This window comes from Populus alba, chromosome 9 (genome assembly GCF_005239225.2).
Source record: "Populus alba chromosome 9, ASM523922v2, whole genome shotgun sequence".
Classification (NCBI taxonomy): domain Eukaryota; kingdom Viridiplantae; phylum Streptophyta; class Magnoliopsida; order Malpighiales; family Salicaceae; genus Populus; species Populus alba.
Window position 1 is genome coordinate 9160672 of NC_133292.1, and position 19687 is coordinate 9180358.

Consider the following 19687-nt stretch of genomic DNA (forward strand, 5'->3'; position numbering starts at 1 on the left):
TTTTGTATAAAAAACGTCAGTTACATAATCATCCGCTAGATGAGATCACAAGTTCCATAAACAGATTTACATGACATATATATATTTAGTTAACAGACCCGCATTTCTTTCTAATTTGCCCATTGCTCCCTGTAAGTATACCAAGATTGCTAAGCTTCGTCATTGATGATGCAAAATCAGCCGAGAAAAGATACGAATTTGAACTGTAGGCAGTAACAAGTGCAGCAGTCCTTGGATCCCCCATCAGAGCTTGATCAGATTCAAGAAGGCCAGTGCCGTTCACGAGGTTCACATAATAAGCATTGTCAAATCGGTATGTGCTTGCATAGTCAAGAGGAGCAAGATTGCTGTTTGATGCATCCTTATTTGGACACATGCCTTGTAAGTTTGTCAAGGCCGAAGATTCGAGTGTGGGGTCAGGCTTGCCGCTGCCTTTGAAATCAAAGAGCCTCCTCTTGAAGGTAAAGCATTGAGCAAAACCTATGGTGTGTGCTCCTGTAATTAACAAGAAACTAATTAATTATTTGTGTCCCCGGTATTAGAAATTAGTAAAAAAGTTCGGTTCTGCTCATTGGGTTTGTGCTGTCGCCAAAAGTTTCGTCGTCAAAAACCCGAGCTTAAGAAATTTATAGAAGGTAACGATGGATACATATATATATATATATATATATGACGACAAAATGTGGTCGTCTAAACCAATTAAAAGAAGAGGCGCCGCAAACTTCGTCGCTATAATTTAAGCTCTATGAATGCAAGGCATATATGGAATCAAACGTTCTGAATTGTGATCTGAAAAAGAACATCACTCCATTGACAGCTGAAAATCGAGAGCGATGACCAGAGAGTGAAAAGGGCAAGAACCTGAGAGGACTGCAACATCCTTCATATCAAGACCCTTTGATGTGAACTTAGCAGTGATGTTTGCTAGTGGTTCAATAGGTGATGGCAATTGTTCATTAGCTGCCTTCTCACTTGCAGTCAATCCATCTCTTCGGCCAAATGAAAGAGGATAATAAGGCCCTCCTGACTGCACCAGAAAATGAAGTAAATGGAAAAAGATTTTAGAACAAAGAATAGAATATGTCGTAGGAGCACGATGAATGAATAAAGAATATGAGCAGTGTTAGTACCAAAAGGACAGATTCTCTTGCTGCAAGAGTCAATATATCAGCACATGAAACAGTTGATGAGCAAGCGTTTTCAACATCTGCCTTGATACTTTCAATGACTTCATATCCTCTAGCTGAATTACGGTTAGGAAAAGCATTCTTCTCTCCCCTGAAATCAATCGTGTCATCTAAAAGTATCGAAGCATCGCAGCCCTATAATTAAGATCATTAAGTAGGTCAATAAATTTTAAGTCATGTGCATATAGTATTATAGCCTGCTCTTCAGTTTTTGCACCATGTTAAGGGTGCAATCAAGTTGCAGGTTCTGAAGGCAGAATAAATGTGCACGCAGATGAACTTGTGTGTATCCTTTTATGTTAGTAAAAGGTTGAGATTGGTTTCTGTTAATAACTTGCGTGCTTGTTTCTATATATATTCATTTGTGTATTTCACTTATTTACAACATTAAAAGAATGCAGGTAATCTCTTGGATTTGTGGGACAAGTTAGTTATAAGCAAACACAACAAGTAAATAGATGAGCAAAAAGACCGAGTCTAGCAAGATTAGACTGCCGCATAAAGGGCAGAAATTTTCCCGAGAAAATTGACCCTGTGACAAGAGAGAAATGGATTGTTAAGAAGTAGTATTACGTTTACAAAGCAGTCATGAAAATGCAATCGAAGGAGGGATGCAGCGATTCTGGTGTCATTCTTGAAAGCAGCCCAGACACCATACTTCACAATCATTCCCAAACGGGGGCATGACCTGTCATAGTAATTGTAGTTGTAGTTGTAATCAATCTGACCACTAGCAAAAGGGAAGGAAGTGACTAAGTGAAGCGAAGACAAGCAAAGACACAAGGGAATGGCGAAGTATGAGAAGAGTGTCTTAGCCATTTGCATGTGAGTGTGAAGAAGCTGTGCAATGCTGATTGTGATGGCCTTTAATGCGGGGACCTTGTGCTGATTTATAGGGCAAACAAAGAAGAGTCGAAGAGAATTCATTGGTTGAGCTCGGAAAGTGGACAAGCCACTGTCACTGTGTAAAGCATGGTTGTTCATCAAATCCAACAAGTTAATCTTGAAAATCCATGATTTAAAAGAGTCTAGCTGTACACGTTGATGATCCCTTATTTCTAGTTCTTTTCTAGATACATATGAACCAAATTTAATCTTAAAATGGCTTTGAATAAGTGAGATTAAATTAGTGCGGTAAGCGCACTCTTTTTTGTTTTTATATATTTACAAATAATTAATCTTAATTACCAAGAGACAATGTAATTCGAGACATTAGCGTAATTACTAATTTAACAAGTTGATTAGTAAGCTTATTAAATTAATCTTAAACTTCTTGAGATTGATCACATTGATCACATCAAAACACGTCAGCCCTTTTATGTATCGATCATAGGCTTTATATATAATGGGAATCGAAAGGTTTGATTAAGACACGAACATCTGTATTAAACATTCAACGAAATCAAATAATCAGCCCTCCATAAATGACTCTTAAATACAAGGAAATGACTTCATGAGCCCAGTTAATTGGCATCCACGACCCTTCATTAATATTCTTTTGTTTTTTGCCCTATATTAATCACGCAAATATTAAATTTTTTTTAATCACGTAAGATATTAGATTAATGAGAGAAAACACCTTGGCTAGGTACCAGCTCCAAGATTGTTAGAGGATATAATCATAGATTACATGTTTCATGCACGGGTCTCCACTGAGCTTCACAGATAACTAACGAAGATCACTGTGCCCATAAACTTTGAAAATTTTATCTGCACCATCTCAGACACTTTCTTAGGATCTGATTTGCCAGGAGCAATGCACAAGTTGGACCACACGGCTAGGAGCATATATGTAATGATTTATAAAAATATATAGCTGAATTGATAAAATTATGGATTTATTTATTAAAATTTATCAGTTTAAGTATTATAAATTTTAAAATCATTAAAAATTTATATGATCATTAATTTCATGATCTCAAGAAATTAATCGAGATATGTATAATCTGACCCGCACAATTAAAAAAAAAAAACAGATATGTAATGACATGCGCATGCTGTAGGCAGTAACATATAATTCAGGGGCTGACCTAATCGTTCACTTGTATACAAAAAAAGTGATAACTGAAGAATTTAATTCGCACTCCCATAAAGTAAGACAAAACTATGGAAAAGATATAGATATATGGGGGTGATGGATTAAGATTTATTAGTATTTTTACAATTCAAAGACATCCACTATAATTTTGAGAAAGAAGTAGAAGAATCTTTGCTTCTAGATACAAAAAAAAATCTCAAAAGTGTGATTTGTGCTTGTGAAATTATGAATTGATGGAGTCAGTATAATCTATCTGGCTTGTCGTGTTTTGATTTCTTCAACAAAATATGGAACTTGCAACGTGAAGGTGATGTCATGTCTTGTTTGCTGTGGTTTTTAGCTTCCGTATAGTCTTGATTATGGAGTTTTTAAGGAACGTTTTGAAGAAGATGAAGGGGATAGGGATAATAATAATAATAAAAATGAAATTTTTTTTATTCCAAACACTTGAATTCGACCTATCTCTATTAATTGATTCCAGCAACCTTAGCTATTTTATAAGATTCATATATACATGTGCTCTTTTTTAAAAAAAAGTTAAAACGTGACTAGGATCTCATATTAATAAAGGATATGAAAGCGAATTCTAGACTAAGTCAACTTGGTAAAAAAAGATAAGATAACAAAGATACTATATGCTCATAATATCAAGGTATAAAATTACTAATTTTATTTTATATTTTTTTAATATTATTTTGATGTATTTAAAAAAATCATAAAAATAAAATTAAAATACTTACATCAGCACTTTCAGAAATCGGAAGTGTAATGGGATGACCTTTTATACAACAACATATATAGTTTATTACAGATAATATTAATGTTGAAATGTACAGCTGCACCTAGTTCGAATTCATTGAATGTTCTTGGTGTGACTCTGCCAAATTCCTTCATGACAAAACGATGGCAGGAACAAGAAAACGAAAGAAACATTGTTTGATCTTCCATTGGATGAAACTGCAGAGGTGGTTTTATTATAAAAAAAGGCATAACTCAAAAGCGGTAATTTATTGACCAATATAATCTTGACATGTTATCTTGCGCAGGTTAAAGCTCCCATGAGAAAGATGATTATCTCTAATTCTTGTCGGCAGAGTCTAATTGGATTGAAGTAAATGACTCATATGGCAGCCTAAAATATGAAAATGGAATTTGGGAAGAAATCAAAATCCCAATTTAGTCCTGAAAGCATTTTTTTTTTATCTCAATTGAGCCCCTTTAGTTTTGTTGAATTCTCAGTTTCAAACACTATGGAAATAGTTTCATTTTTATGCATAAATGTACACTTATTTGAATGGATGGAATTGAGAATTTTCTAAGCCTATGAAGACCCAATTGAGATCGAAAACAGGTTTAGAGACTCAACTGAGAATTCTATAAATATAGTTAGGGATTTATTTGAGATTTTTCCAAAATTGGAAACTAAAACTAAAACTAAAACTCCTGGCCCATGCAGGTTTCGAACCTGCGACCTTCGCGTTATTAGCACGACGCTCTAACCAACTGAGCTAATAGGCCACCTTGTATTTGTTGGAAATTATTTCCTATTTTCACTACTTGTATTTGCTATTGTCTTCTCTCTCTCTCTAGAAATGGACTCCAAATGGAGAGTATAAAATTATTGTAATGTGTCCTTGTAAAGTAAAAGATAACAGCATGAAATAGAGCGGGTGAGATTATCATAACAAAATTGACAGAGAGAGGGAGAGAATGCATCCCTCAAATTCTTTATTCAGACAGTTAACATAGGAATAAAGGGAACTGAAACGACACTCCCACCTAAAATAGCATTCAAGAAAAACACTGCTACCATGCTACAGTATTTTTCACAAGACAATTCCATGCTACACTATACACCTCGAATTATTAAGAAACATTGGTGGTGCCTGAAAAGAGTAAATCAGACTAAAGATTCTACAAAAACCAATTTCTTGCTTCTTCAAAACTACAAAATATAAGAGCAAAAAAGTAGTGACCGATTGGTCAAAAGGGGGAAAATGCACATTATTCCATCATTGAGCTGGTCAGAGCTGAAGTAATCAATGGCTTGCCTCGACCCACAGTGAAACCTTTGGTCCCATCAGGCGTTCTTGGACTCTTAGAAGCATGTTTAGCAGATGCTTCACGTTGAGGGGTGCTGGCACATTTTACAGGAGCAAGCAGACCTCTGCTACAATTGATTTGACCACGGCCTTTGCCCTTGCCATGGCCTTTTGCCGCCCATGCCTTCTTTGATGCTCCTGAACTATCTTCAGCCTTAGGAAAAAAGTTTATAATGCGTTAATATTTAACATTGTTATTGTTATTGTTATTAAATTAGACAACTGGTATGGCTAGGAAAATGGTAGATCAATTCTATGATCCTGGCAGACTGAGGATTTAAGATATGTATGCTTACACATAGATGCCAAGATAAGACTAATTAGACAAGAGAAGTTACTCACATGACTCTCTGTGACGGATTCTGAATTGTTTGGTTTGAAGGTATCTACAGTTGATTCATAACGAGGTGAATCTTCCTCGTCCCAAATATCAAATTCGGACCTTCTGCCCCTGGGGAGAACAGATTTTGGCTGCAATTGTTTTTGGACAAATAGTAAGCTACAGTCTTTTGTTGAGCAGAAGATGGTGCAAGTAATAGCTTAGTTTATGCATACCGAGCACCGAAGCAGCAACCTTACTCTAAGGCCTTTCCTCCAATTCCTTTCATCATTCAACTTTTCAGCCTGTTGAACTTAGTAGAAGCTTTCAATTTCATTGCATAAATAAGAGAGATTTAAAACCAAATTTACATAAATATGCATTAACATACCGCTTTCTCAGCTATTTTTCGGGTTTCAAGTTCCACAAGTGCGTGCAGCTAGAGAATATAAAAGGAAAAGGAATCATGAAAATTTTCCTTTCAACACTATCCTGGTTCGCAAAGAAAATGTGTCAATTCATGTTTAATACCTTATTGGTTACAAAGAAGTCATTTTTAGCCCCGGAAGAATTGGATTCATGAGGATGGCATATTCTGATGGTTTTCACACTGTTTACAATGGCAGTTGTTAGCACACAGTCATAAACTTGATGTTTTCTAGAATACTAGAAATAGAAATGTTAGCGTCCAACTCATAGGCTTGACCTTCCAACCACGCTGAAAATCTTCTGGACATTTTGATGAGAATGATCTTCTGGCAAATTCTCCACAGTTACAATACGAGACTGCAGGAAGAAAAAACAACGTATTGCATCAAGCAAAACTGTGTAAAAAATGCTTTCGGATCATGTGTCCAACAGAGAAAGTCTGTGCTGATTTACCTGCAATTCTTCTCTATCTTTATCAGTGAAAGGGATTTTACGTTTGACCTTCTTGCCATCTTCAGTCAGGGACTTTAGAGCATCAAGGTAACAACAAGGAGAGATGATCCCTCTAGATTTAACAATTCAACTTTTGATAATTACAGAACAATGATGAGGCAATTTAAGCGAAAGGACTTACAAGTTTTGATGAAGACTTGAGTGCTTGAGCAAGCGAATCGTTATCGATAACAAGGGACCGCATTTTCTTAGTTGAAGCAATAACAGATATTGGCACTGCAATGCAATCGAAACATATGATTAGAAATTCGAGCTACCACTGCAGAAAAATACAGGTCCATAGAGAATACTTCAGCGATCCTTACCATAGCCTTCAGGATCCTTATTAATGTGTTTCGACATCGATTCGTTAGCAAGAAGACTCATGTCACTGAATTGGTACTCCACCTATTTCAGACCCAAACAGTTCTCAGATTCTTAGAGCATTTCAAAACTGGGACTCGTTATGAGTAGAACATATGATGTTCAACGTAATTGCATAATGACTCTAGTGCCAAAAACATGACACGTTGTTAAAGAATGAATTTCAAAACAGCAGACCAGATGAAGGGAAGAGATGGGCATCGACATAACAGAAGAAATAGACAGCTTAAAGAAGATTATTAGAAGCCAAGCAAGATTTTGGCATTCCAAGGTTTTACAAAGCTTTTAAAAATACTTTGTTTTATTGTGTCTCTATTTCAAGAAAAGAAAAACTTAACAGCACCAAATCATGTGATTGTCTAATGAACATAATTAAACATGAACCCCCAATACAAGAATAACGAGAGATGAAATCGAGAACCAACAGAGAGTAGGACCAAAAATGAATTTCAACGGAAGAAAGGAACCTGTTTGATGATCTTTTTTCGAAGATCGTCAGTGAGAACATCGCTATTCTTGGTGGGGCAATTAGGCATTGCAGCAAGATTTGGGTTATTAGAGATCAAATAGGCAGCATGGTCTTGGTTCCCAACACAGAACCAGTCAGACCCTCCAGCAGCAGTGGCACCAAGATAATCAAAGTAAGGATAAAAATAACCTGATATAGGCATTTGGGTTGCAGTGGTATGTGATCTTGGCAAAAACTCAGGAGCCTGGGCGTTGAATTTAAAGGACACGGGACCACTATCATTTTTGGGTCTGGTTGCTTCTTTCATTTCTTTTTCTTTAGACATTTCTTCTTCAGGTTGTGTCTGTGCCATCACTACTTATTTTCTTTGCCTCTCTAGCAAACAATTTCTTTTCCTGATTTTGTGTGGTAGTCTGTGTTCTCTCTCACTTGCTCCTGAAGTTGAGCAACTGTAATGTCGTGATATTGAATCCACATTTAGCGCCCAAGCAGAGGTATTTGTGGCTCCATGCGTGCGTGTTGCTAGTTTTCTTATTACACTTAGCCGTGGCTTCAGGGTTTGACCAGAATTTTTTGAGGTTCGTGAGTTTGCTCATCTGAGAAATTACCAAACGGATCATTCTTACCTCTACTCTCCCTCCCTCTCCTCCTAACATTTTCCTAAAACACCGCTTCTGTGTGATACATTTTTGTTGCTGCTGCACAATTGGGCCCATGATTATCCACAAGGGTAAAGGTCCAGGCCCAAAACGATGTACTGTTATCTAGAATTGGCGTTGGGGCTTAAGGCCCGGCCTAAAATATTTGGATAAGCGTCCCGTTTACCTTCCATTGTGTTGGATCAAGTCATGAGCTTCCAGTGTTATCATCCCAGTTAGAAATTCAAATATAACAAAAATAATAATAATAATATGTGTGAATGTAATTTAGATTTGAATCATCTATTTAAGATTTAATGGAATAAGGATTTATTTTTGATGTGTGAAGATTAAATCAAGAATTTTGATTTAAATATAGCGACAGTCCATCTTTAATACAAAAACTAAATTCATTAGCAATCGAATCTTGGATAAATCTTAATTTTATACATTTAAAAAAAAAATGAAATTCTAGATGATACATAAATCCACTCACCAATCAAACGACTGTAGTATATATACTTCTTTTGTTTCACTATGGCATGTAATACTTGATTTAACCATTGCATGTAAATATAATTATTTATAATTAGTTACTGAGTTTCAATTTATTTTTTTTATTAAAATTTGATTTTTTAAAAAAATTAATTTTATTAGTATTTTTAAATTTTTTTACTGTACTGATGTTAAATTTTTTTTTAAAAAAATATTATTTTAATGTATTTTTAAATAAAAAATACTTTAAAAAATAATCTCTACCATACTCCTTAACACCCTTTAAAATCATAAATTAATCTCAAAATAGCTTTTTATTTTTAATTTTTTTTTATAATCTGATGTTAAAAATATTTTTTTAATATATTTTTAAATAAAAAATACTTTAAAAAATAATCTTTACCACATTCCTAAACATTGCTGGAATCATAAACTCGTCCACAGACAGCTTCTTGCTTGGTCAATTGTTAAGAACCCTAGACATAAATTCCTTTATTAAAACAATAAGTAGCTGGTTAACCTTTCTGCTTAATACTTTTTATCGGGGGGGCTTGCCCTTTTTGATAGCTTTCTCCATTTTTCAAGCTTCCTAATAATACCACACCTATCAAGAATCATCATCATCTCTGCCTGGTCTTTGAAGGAAATCTTCGACAGGGAATGGTTATTATTTTATAGGAACAATTAAATATATAAAAAAATATTGATTAATCTTGTAGCTATCATGTGGGCAGCTAATGTTCATAGCCACCGCATACATTCTTCCATTCTATATCGTCTAATTTATATAAAAAGAAACGGGATAGTCCTTTGATTTGAAGAATCTGATGTATAAAAACAAAATAAATTAAGTTTGTTAACCTTATTAGGGTGAGAATGTAATGAGTGGTTCCATCATTTTCCCTCGCTTCTCACCAAACAATTTATACTTATTGAAGGTAGACCTATCTCTGTGGGCTCCTTCATTATATCTTGTCTATGAGATTCTCTCTATTATTTTGTTTCTGAGAGTGACTCTTTTGTCATGGACCCAGACCCAGATCAGCCTTGCAATTGATTGTGCTTTTTCTTTTGCCCCTCTCTCAAGAAAAAAAAGAAAGTGGGAAACTGGGTTAGGTGAAAGGATAAAATCTAGGGTTTTTTAACAATTGACCGAGCAAGAAGCTGGTTGGAGACCACATGATTCAGTCAAGCTGCTACAAAGTCATACATACTGATAAGATTGATTATAGCTTTTAGAGCTTAAACTTGCTTGTCTAATGATAAATATTTCCCAGAAAAGAGTTTTTTTTTTTTTTGTTTGAGTTGATGAATAAAGAAAGAACAGCCTAAATACGCTTGATTTTTCCCCTGTATTTACCAGAGGTGTGATCCGCAATTAGGCCTAGAGTCATTATCAATGGTGGCCAAATCTCTTGCTTCCCAAACAGACCTATAATACAGTGTGCATAGCGAAAATGAGTGCGTTGGTGAACTAAAACTGGAAGAATAATGTCAACTGCTTGCTTGTCAATCTTATCTTTTTCCTTGAACAAGAATCCAGATTCCAAAATAATTGAGTGTCCTGGACATAATCACAAGAAAGTTAAGGAATAGAAACCTATAATATTCTCACTAAGATAAGTATTGATCTTGTCTTGTCATCATGTACAGCCAAAACAGCATCAACAAAAGCAATTTTAGCATACATTGAAACCATAATTTCTTGAGGCATGTTGAGGTTCATCTCGGTCAATATAATAATGGCCATGGAGAACAGAATAATTCCCAACATACCATCCTAACGAATACAAGTAACACACCAGGCATCCAAAAAAAGCAAAGGGTAGCTTAGTGAGTGACCGGATATTAATCTGGCCGGGCCGGCAGAGAATGTAAGGTGAAGAAGCTGACACCCTTTCCTTGTGTATAAAATATAAATCTCATTTTTGGTTCTGCCCTTCTTGCAGGGCATCCTGGTTCTGCTGTTTTTATCTGGTACGGAAAAGGAGGGGGCGGGGGAGATGCCTCCAGTGATATGATCCTCTTCCAACCAGGGAAAAGCAGTTCCGATTAATGTGCCTGAGGTTGATAAGACCTTCGAAAATTCTCTGTCAAGGTTTATAAAAACCCAGAGGAACTATCAACATTGAAAATGAAATATTCCTGACTTCCTGCTCAAGTACCTCAGGGAACAGGCAAAAATTACAGAAGATTTGGAATCCAACGATTATTCTGGGAGAACATTTTTGGCTGCATTACTTCAAGATTTATTTTACTCCACCTGGTCTTTCAGGCAACCAGATTGAGGATCTATTATGGTTTTCCACATGAGAGTTCTACCTTCAAGATTTTCAAACAATAGAGAGAGTACATAACATAGGCATCGATAGGTCAACGAGAAGCAGGTCCATTTCCATTGAATGAAGTTCAAAGTGGACAGTAGCATGTGCTAATTCCACCTAAGCTTCAAACCTAGCTAGCAAAAAGAAACTGTGGAACGATAATCTCTAGCAATATTTATTCCAAAACCTCATATTTGCTGGAAAAGCTTTAAGCAAACACATGTTCTAAACAATGATATTGGGAAACATCGATGATATGAAAAAAGGTCTTGTCTATTCCATGAACACAAAGGGTGTCTTAGAAGTTTATACGAATTCCGACTGGATACAGAAACTCAATTTAAGGACAGAAAGAAAGCTACTCCTGCAAAAATTAACAGCCTCACTCATTCTCAAGAACCCTTCATTTAAATTTGTAATCTTTCTAGTATTATTTCTATAATTATATAATCCTCCCATGTATACTTTATCTGCAAAATTCATGGAGGACAAACTCTATACATCATCTTTTCCTGATCTGTGAGTATGACTTTTCCAGCTGTATCCCTCAGATTTTGCATCTTCATCATCCTCCATGCTATCACCTCCTGTATTGGAGGTCCCTCCGGTGTTTACAGCTAGCTGAAGAGGACCTTGGGGGGAGCCAGACTGGGAACTGGTAGCCTTTGAGGAGTCACCATACTGATCTTGGGTCATCCACAAACCCCCCAAAACAACAACAGATTGGTTTGCAGGGGCAGCAGCTGTAGCTGGTGTCACTCTTCTTGTATGAAGTCGGTATTTCTGCAATGCCAAGAAAGTTCCATGAGAACTGAGAAAACTTCATATGACTCTTCCAATGAGATGAAGGAAAAGAAAATCGATTCAATGCATAAAGCATTTTCTTTTCTTTTACCCGTGCTTCTATAAATCATACACCATGGGAAGGAGACAGAATTGAAAACTCACTTGCAAATGACTCTTCACTTCATCATTAGTCAAGCCATCAACTTGCATAAGTTCTCTAATCTGCTTTGGAGTAGCGGCTGCAGAATGTCCAACAAATTCAAATTAAATGCTTAAGAAAAATGGATCAATGAGCAAAAACGCGATGCAATAAATGAAATTTTCTAATTTCAACTTCCAATAGATAAATCAAGTTTACACATTTTGTGATCTCTCGTCCCCATCCCCATGTTTCTAGACAAAATTATGATTGCACCTAAAATTCTTATCCATGATTTTCATCTTTCAAGCCAAGCATATGCTATCACTTCACATTCCATCTATCATTCTTCATCCAACAATAAACATAATCCCACACTAACAAGATTCTCAAACCAAAAGACCTATATTCAAATCTACCATCATATACTAACCTTGAGAACCTCCAAGTTGCTGTAAAGCATTGACAAACCGGCGGTGCAGCTCTGGTGACCAGCATCTCCTCTGCTTCCTAGCAGTCTGCTGCTGGGATTGAGGTCCATTTCGTAAATTTGAATCTGAATTAGGGCCAGAAATAGTAGAAACTGATCTACTACAGCTGCTTCTTGAACCTGTCGAGTTGGATTCCTCTTTTAAGCTCTTAATCCCAGGAGTTGAAAGAGAAAGAGAAGGAACTGGCAATTTCTCCTCCTTGCTTGATAAACCAGAGCAGCCTTTAAATGGCATAAACGTTCGTGCTGCAGTCCTGCCTATACAAGCCTCGAATGCATCCTCGTTTCCATACTGATTTCCTTTCTTATTTGTCTAAACAAAAAAACATATAAATAAATCAATTCCAACTTTTTTCTCTTCTTTTAAGACTCCGGTTAGAAACGAATCACATGAACTTCAATCGTGGTTATTATTGTTTTACCTTAGATTCTAATTTGAGATTTTGTTTTGGATCAAACAAGTAATCAGTAGAGGGATGATGATCATCAGCATTCCATAATTGAACAGAACTCATCCAGTTTTTCTTGTCTTTAGAGTCTTTCTCCTCAATTATACCATCATTTTCATGATGATCATCATTTTTTTTCTTCAATGGAATGAATTCTTCTAATACTGGTTGATTTTTTGACGTTCCACGTTGCATTAGCTCCTCCCTCAAAACTTGAATTGCTGCAACAAGCAAAAATAACAGTAAGAAAAATGAGCATCCCCATAAATAAATAAATAACGATCTTAGTCTTTTTCTGATTCTTTAAGCTAAAAGGAACCCGTTGGTCAAAAATCATGAAAAACCAAAGACATTTTGAGATTTTTTCCATAGATAAAATTCTTGAAACTGAAAATCCAAAGCACCCCATTAATCAAAACCCATAAAAAAAAAATACCCATCAAATCCATTAAAACATGTTTCAAAAAGCTAACGGAACAAATCACAAACGTTTAAAAAAATTGCAAAAACCAACCATCATTCAAGAGGAGCATGCAAAGAGGCAACTCTCGTTTAAAAGCATCGATCTTTCTCTTTTCCTCTTCTAAATCTTTAATAAAACCATCCACTTTCAAATCCTTCACAGCAGAATCACCGATCACCGAAACCTCCTTGAGAAAATCGGCTATCGTTTTAGGCAAAAAAGGCAATGTTTTTGCTGTTGAAGGCCTGATAAAATCCAAGCTCAATTCAGGTGAAAGCGAACCCATTTTTTCTCTAAAAAAAGAATAAAACTTTATGATGATGTTTTGATAAATCTCTGAAACTAATAAGAGGAGGAGGAGAGATGGAGAGATGGAGAGATCTGCACATATATATAGAGAGAGAGGGGGGAGAAGAAGAAGTGTTGTTGTCTTGGATTCTGAAGGGTTATTTTGTCAAATACAGAGAGAAGACTAGAAGAAATGAAAAGAAAACCCCAAAGATTCTGTTTATGCGTTTTTTGTGTTAGCATTTTAAATTCACTTTCGTTTCTCCGCATATTTTATCTATTTATCTTATTTTATTTATTTCTAAAACTATTTTACCTCACCCAAACTCCCATTTATTTGGTCCCCCAATTTGTCCATTTAATCAACTTTAGTTCTATCACTTTATCTGATGTTTTGGTGAAGGAACCCGGTGGTTGAGAAGATCAAGGAATTGAGGGGTATAGAACTATAGATACCAAAATAAACAAGATTGATAGTAAAGGGACCAGAAAAATAATATGAACCCCCTAAAGCCCTTTCTTTCTCAAAACTCTTAATAAATTTAGATCTGTTAATTGTTCTTCATTTAATTCACTAATCAAACAGTAATCATGTTTAAGTAAACATGTTTAGTGCGAGATTCTCTGTTAATTTGCCTTTTCTTTTGGCTTAAGTTATCAAGATCTGGACAGGGAAAGGGGGAGGGAATGGTTAATTATAATACATCGAATATACTATTTTTTTTTTAAAGAAAAGAAAGGAAATTACAGTAAGTTTATTATTTTGTAACCAACTGATTTATTCTTACTAAAATAGTACATGCATATCATGTTAAAGAGGCTGATTCTTCTCCTCCAGAGCGAGATCACGTGGGTCTGGTATGAGTTTTTATCTTGTTTTTCCGTTCCCTTTTTTAGAAAAATAACTGCAATATCTCTCTTGATTTAAATATTATATATTACAAAACATTGCTTGCCTAAAATTTATTTTTTACTTAAAATTAAATTTTATAATGTTTTTTATCATCTTCATCTACAGATATTAAAAATATATATTTTTAAATAAAAAAAACACTTTAAAATACAATAATTATCACATTCTCGAGTAAACATTTTGAGCTATGTTTAAGAGTATACTTATGCGGTTATTTTTTAAAATATTTTTCGTGTCGAAATATATTAAAATAAAATTTTTTTTATTTTTAAAAAATTATTTTTGAGATCAGCAAATCGAAATTATCTAAAACATATAAAAAAATAATTTTTAACAAAAATAATAAATTTCTTTTAAAAAATACAAATTTTAACTGTATTTTCAAACGCTCTACAAATAAAATGCAAAAATCAACCACGAAACTTCTTCGCATCCTCGTGAGGGAATTGTTTTCCCTGCGATTCCAACCGCATGGTCAACAAGTTAGTGCATGATAAAAATCTATTTTGGAGACCATATAGCCCTCCAATATAAGATTTAATAGCGGATTGTCTTGCTTGCAAGAAAAGTTAAATAAAATAAAATAAAAATGCAAACAAATTTATAACCGCTGCATCAGAATTGTGACTCAACTTAGGTGAAGCGAAGGTCTTTTCAAATAATATTCACCTTCCAAAAGTATGGAATAATATTAACTATTTTCTATCTTGGATACCAAAAAGAATAGTATAATTCTTACATACCAACAAAACTTTCTTATTAATTGTATTTATACCATATAATGAGGTTTTCTTCTCATTTGCAAGGCATTATTTAATTAACGATAACTATGAGAAAATAAAATAAACAAAAATAAAACTTGCGGTATTTTTACGCGACTAATATGATTCATGCATCTACTAGCCGATCAGTGAATTCTGGACTTCGAGCAGTAAAGTTGGCTGGAATACACATACCATTTTCAGATAAAGAAAAAAAAATCAGCACTTTTTGATTATTCAACATATATTTGATTAGAATCCGTTTAGCATGATTTTTAAATTGTAATTTTTAACTTTAAGGTATAATTTAAAAGTTATTTCTTATAAATAATTCAAGCAAAAAGGAGTTAAAGCATGATTTTGTTATAAATAAGTTACGAAAAATTAATTTTTTGTTCATAACCCAACACATTTATAACTTTTTCTTTGAGTAAAAAACTTTAAAAAATCAAATCAATTTAGAAAATCATACCAAATTAACATGACCCTTGAAATCAATAAAATTTTAAAATAAAGAAAGAAGTCAGATCAATTGGGTTTGTAAAAAATCAATAGAATTATCAGATAAATTTTAACACATTCTCTTGAGCTGCTTTCGTTAGAACAAACCCACTCAACAAGTCGATGTCACGGCATAAGAATGAATAATATCTACGATGAGATTTTATCTTTTATTTTTAAGAAAGTCGCAGCCGCCCCGGGCAGAGTGACCTCACACGGTGGCGTTTCAACTCAAAACTCAGATTAAAATTTAAATCGACGAGCAGTACAAACTGGGAATCTCCTTTGTATCGTACAGCGAGTACATCTTAGCTTTCCCTTTTACTTTATTCCACAACAAGAAAATGTTTTTCTATTCTATTGGCTTTCTAGATTTCTCAAGGGTTGTGTTTGCGTGGCTTGAAGGTGACGGTGGAGAAAGCACTGCCATTTCCCACCCACTTGTCGATAAGTCGTTCTTCGTGTGCAATATTTTATTTTATCCCTTCAATCTTTCAAAGACGACACAATCTTTTTTTTTTTTTTGGGGACAGATTTAATTACATGGTTTTAAATTCTCATAGATTTTCTGTTTCCTCTGAGTTTAGGATGAGGAAATGCTAAAAATCAACCACAAAACCATGCTCTTCCACTCACGACATTTGGTCTGTTAATTTATTTTTGTTTTTGAAAAGTATTTTAAAAATAAAAAAAATATTTTTTATTTTTATTATTTAAATTAATATATTTTTTTTTATATTTTCGGATATTTACACCAGCCTAGCACGCCATCGCTACATGCAATCCCTTTTTTCTTTTCTTTTTTTAATCTCACGAAACAACTATAATGGATCTAAATGTAGCTTTATGTATAAAGTGAATAATATACCATGCGCAAATTAATTCTGCTAATCAACATCAAAACACTGTTCAAGAAGAACTAATCCTCAAGGCAAGCCTAGGGTAGCCTTTGAGCTCCTAGGAAGCAAAAACATTTTTTTATAAAAAACAGTGTGCAAAACCAATGCTCGAAGGCATCGCCCAAAAGCATTGGATCACCGATGGCGAGTTTGCTATTAACTTTACAACTACAAAACGCGCTAAAACTAGGTCATTTTTCTTTTATTATATATATATAAAAGAAAAAAGCGAAAATGCTCCCCTACCCCCCCAAAAGTCAGTCTAAATTTTGTTGAATTGGCCCAGTAAAATATCTTGAATCTGCTAAATTGACCTGCCAGGCTCCGCAGTCAAGCAAGGGAGCTCTATTATAAATAAATACATAAACCCTTTTTTCCATGTTTCAATTCTTTGTGGTAGAGGTCAAGAATCATTCATTTCCTTGAAGGGAACACTAAGAGGCCACTGAGATAGAATATCGAAGCAAATTCCATATCTTAATCACCTTCTTTTGTGCTTCTACTTCCTTGCACAGTTATATATATATATATTAATGGGGCTTGTTCACTTGCTATTGGAATTTGCAAGATTCTTCTACGTTTTCGTGGTTTAGTACTGCTCTTTTCTCCATTTTATGGAGAAATCACTGCCTTTTCCTTCCATTGCTTTCTTTACTGGTGGATTAGGAGATGAAAAAAAAAAAAAAAAAAAAAGGTTCCTTTTGTTGATTCCAAAACCCAATTTCATAGTCATCTCCGCTCAACGGTCCAAGCACGGCCGTCTATGGAATCTGGGTTTTCTTTCTTTTCTTTCCTCGGTAACGAATCTGGGCCTCGCATAAAAAGGTTGGTGTTGCATTTGATTATATCTATTTACTTATACCTTAATCTTTTACGACATGTTCTAGATGTTTTTGTTTAATTAACAATGTGTGTGTAAATAAATAAAAATAAAAAAGAACAGCTGGGTAGATTAGATAGATTCCGTTTCAAGAAAGGGACACGACATTACACGTAAAAGACCGTATCGAACACACCTCAAAGCCAATAGTGTGGACTTGTCAAATTCTTAGCATGGGGTTAAGCTTAGAGATAAGGAATCTTGAGGATGATGGGTGTGGGCCCAGTTCTTGATTTTGCCAGATTTTTCAGTTGGAAACATATGTAAATATGTTTGGAGAAAAGGAAAAAAGGACAAGCTTCTTACAGCCACTAGATTCCCACATTTTTCTTCCATAGAATTAAGAATCTCTCTATCCATCAAGATCAAACCTGTCAATCACTTCATTTAATAATTCTTTAATTACCGAGGGAACCACTACCCGTTTTGTAGAATTGCTTCTTCTTATCTTCCAAGACTTCTTTTTTTATTTTTATTTTAAAAAAAAATCTATCTTCAACGACGTTGAGTATTGAACTATTTTCATCGATTAAAAGTCGAATGCTTGTAATAAAAAACTCTTTGTTTTTATTTGAATTATCGTTATACCCTTTTGTTAATTATAAATCAATAACAGTGAGTAAATCCCACTTACGAATCTTGAGCTTACGTGATTTAGATGTGTTCTTCACTCCCTCGTATTCAATCTAAGATGCAAACAAGATTTAATGTCAGATTATTTTTCCTATTATTGGTGTTAAATTTAATTTCAAGTAGGACCCAACAGAGCCAGTGATTTGAATAATTTAATAATTTATGGGATAGATTCTTTTTTTTTTTTCAAAGAAAAACCTGCCTTTATTTTTTTATTTATTTTGAAACTTTCACTTAAAAAAGAATGTAGCCTTCATATAACTTTAAAAATCTCTAATTTTGATCCCTCGTAAAATTCAATTTAATTTTTTCCTTGCAGTGCAATCCTTCCATTAAGGTTTCCGGTAGATAAATAAATCTCACTCTTAGATCTGTAAAATCATGATACACTTGTCTTTTAAAAAGCAGATTATACTCTCTCTTTTATAATATATAGTCGATTATATTATAAACAGTAATCTCGTAGATAGCAAGAAAACAAGAGTAGATCATACTTCTACAACGTCCAAAGATTTATTTTGTCAATGGATGAAACCCTCTTTTCAAGTTTCATTCAAAAGAAAATTAAATAGTAAATTTAAAAAATTTTCAAAAAAATCATTTATAAGACATTGGTCAAGCCTCGAGTAGTAAATGAATTTACTTGTCTTTCAAAGAGAAAAATCTGTAAGTGATTTTTCAAACAATGTACGAATCTACTTATAAATGACTGATCAATAAAAATTCAACGGGCAGAAGGACTTTTGATGCATGGAAGCCAAGTGCAAGATACTGTGGCCATTAAAAAATTTAAATTGACTGATAATAATAATAAAAAAAAAATCCATCAAATATACCCATATTGCGTTGAATAGTATTTTTTTAAAAAATGTTTTTAAATTGAAAATTGATCTAAATAATTTTTTTAATATTAGATCATCAAAATTATATAAAAATATTTAAAATATTAATTTAATATTTTTTTAAAAAATAAATTTAAAATTTATTTTAAAAAACAAGATGAAGGAGAAACAAACATTCATTTCATGCTGAAAACAGCAGCAAGGCCATTATGGTAAAATTAATGAAACGTGCCTCTCGTCTATTGTGCGGTAGGGTTTAATATTCTTCTCCAATAGAGGTCAAAGGGAACAAGGTTCTCTTAATTCTGCCTCTAATGAAAGGTAATGATGACATTGCATTAATGAAGAGCCAGGTCACAAGGGATCCAGAGTCTTTGAACCCCAAGAAAAGAAAAGAAAAAAAAAAAAAAAAAGTTTGGTCATTTCAAGAAAAGATGGCTTAACAAAAGTGGAAGTGTGGAATTTACTATTGAGAAAGGGAGGAAGGAGAAAGAGACGAGGTAGCTTGACCATGTGAGCTGCCTCGCAATTTTTAATATATTTGATGGCCGAGGCATCATCTTATTCTAGAGGATCCCCTCAGGAATCCAAGAAATGGTATCTTTAACTTTCAAAAGTGTTCATGCTTATCTACCACCATAATAAAGATCAGAAGGACAAATAAAAATAAAAATAAATAAATAAAATTGAAACACCCACCCACCTTCTCTGCCTCGAATTGAAAGAAGGAATATAAATACAACCGAGGACTCCGCACCCCATTCTC

General features: G+C 34.2%; 3 protein-coding genes and 1 non-coding gene across 4 annotated transcripts; all 4 read right to left on the reverse strand.

The window, feature by feature from the left end:
- Position 1: 1 nt before the first annotated feature.
- Positions 2-2032, reverse strand: LOC118058683 (peroxidase 10). The gene is made up of 4 exons (XM_035071407.2): positions 1761-2032; positions 1131-1322; positions 862-1027; positions 2-495 (listed from the first exon to the last, which is right to left on the reverse strand). The coding sequence occupies exons 1-4, from the start codon at positions 2010-2012 to the stop codon at positions 86-88; spliced, it is 1020 nt and encodes a 339-aa protein (XP_034927298.1). The 5' UTR covers positions 2013-2032; the 3' UTR covers positions 2-85.
- Positions 2033-4669: 2637 nt separating this feature from the next.
- Positions 4670-4743, reverse strand: TRNAI-AAU (transfer RNA isoleucine (anticodon AAU)). Its single transcript has one exon. It is a non-coding gene; the product is annotated as a tRNA-Ile (tRNA).
- A 129-nt stretch (positions 4744-4872) lies between these two features.
- LOC118058684 (la-related protein 6C) lies at positions 4873-8053 on the reverse strand. Its single transcript, XM_035071408.2, has 10 exons — positions 7419-8053; positions 6894-6975; positions 6710-6804; positions 6529-6600; positions 6353-6432; positions 6178-6256; positions 6038-6085; positions 5883-5951; positions 5670-5798; positions 4873-5481 (listed from the first exon to the last, which is right to left on the reverse strand). Exons 1-10 carry the CDS (start codon positions 7770-7772, stop codon positions 5230-5232), a joined length of 1260 nt encoding a protein of 419 aa, XP_034927299.1. The 5' UTR covers positions 7773-8053; the 3' UTR covers positions 4873-5229.
- Positions 8054-11134: 3081 nt separating this feature from the next.
- LOC118058685 (transcription factor HHO6) lies at positions 11135-13693 on the reverse strand. The gene is made up of 5 exons (XM_035071409.2): positions 13256-13693; positions 12715-12962; positions 12236-12605; positions 11826-11902; positions 11135-11660 (listed from the first exon to the last, which is right to left on the reverse strand). Exons 1-5 carry the CDS (start codon positions 13488-13490, stop codon positions 11373-11375), a joined length of 1218 nt encoding a protein of 405 aa, XP_034927300.1. The 5' UTR covers positions 13491-13693; the 3' UTR covers positions 11135-11372.
- Between the last annotated feature and the right edge of the window lie 5994 nt (positions 13694-19687).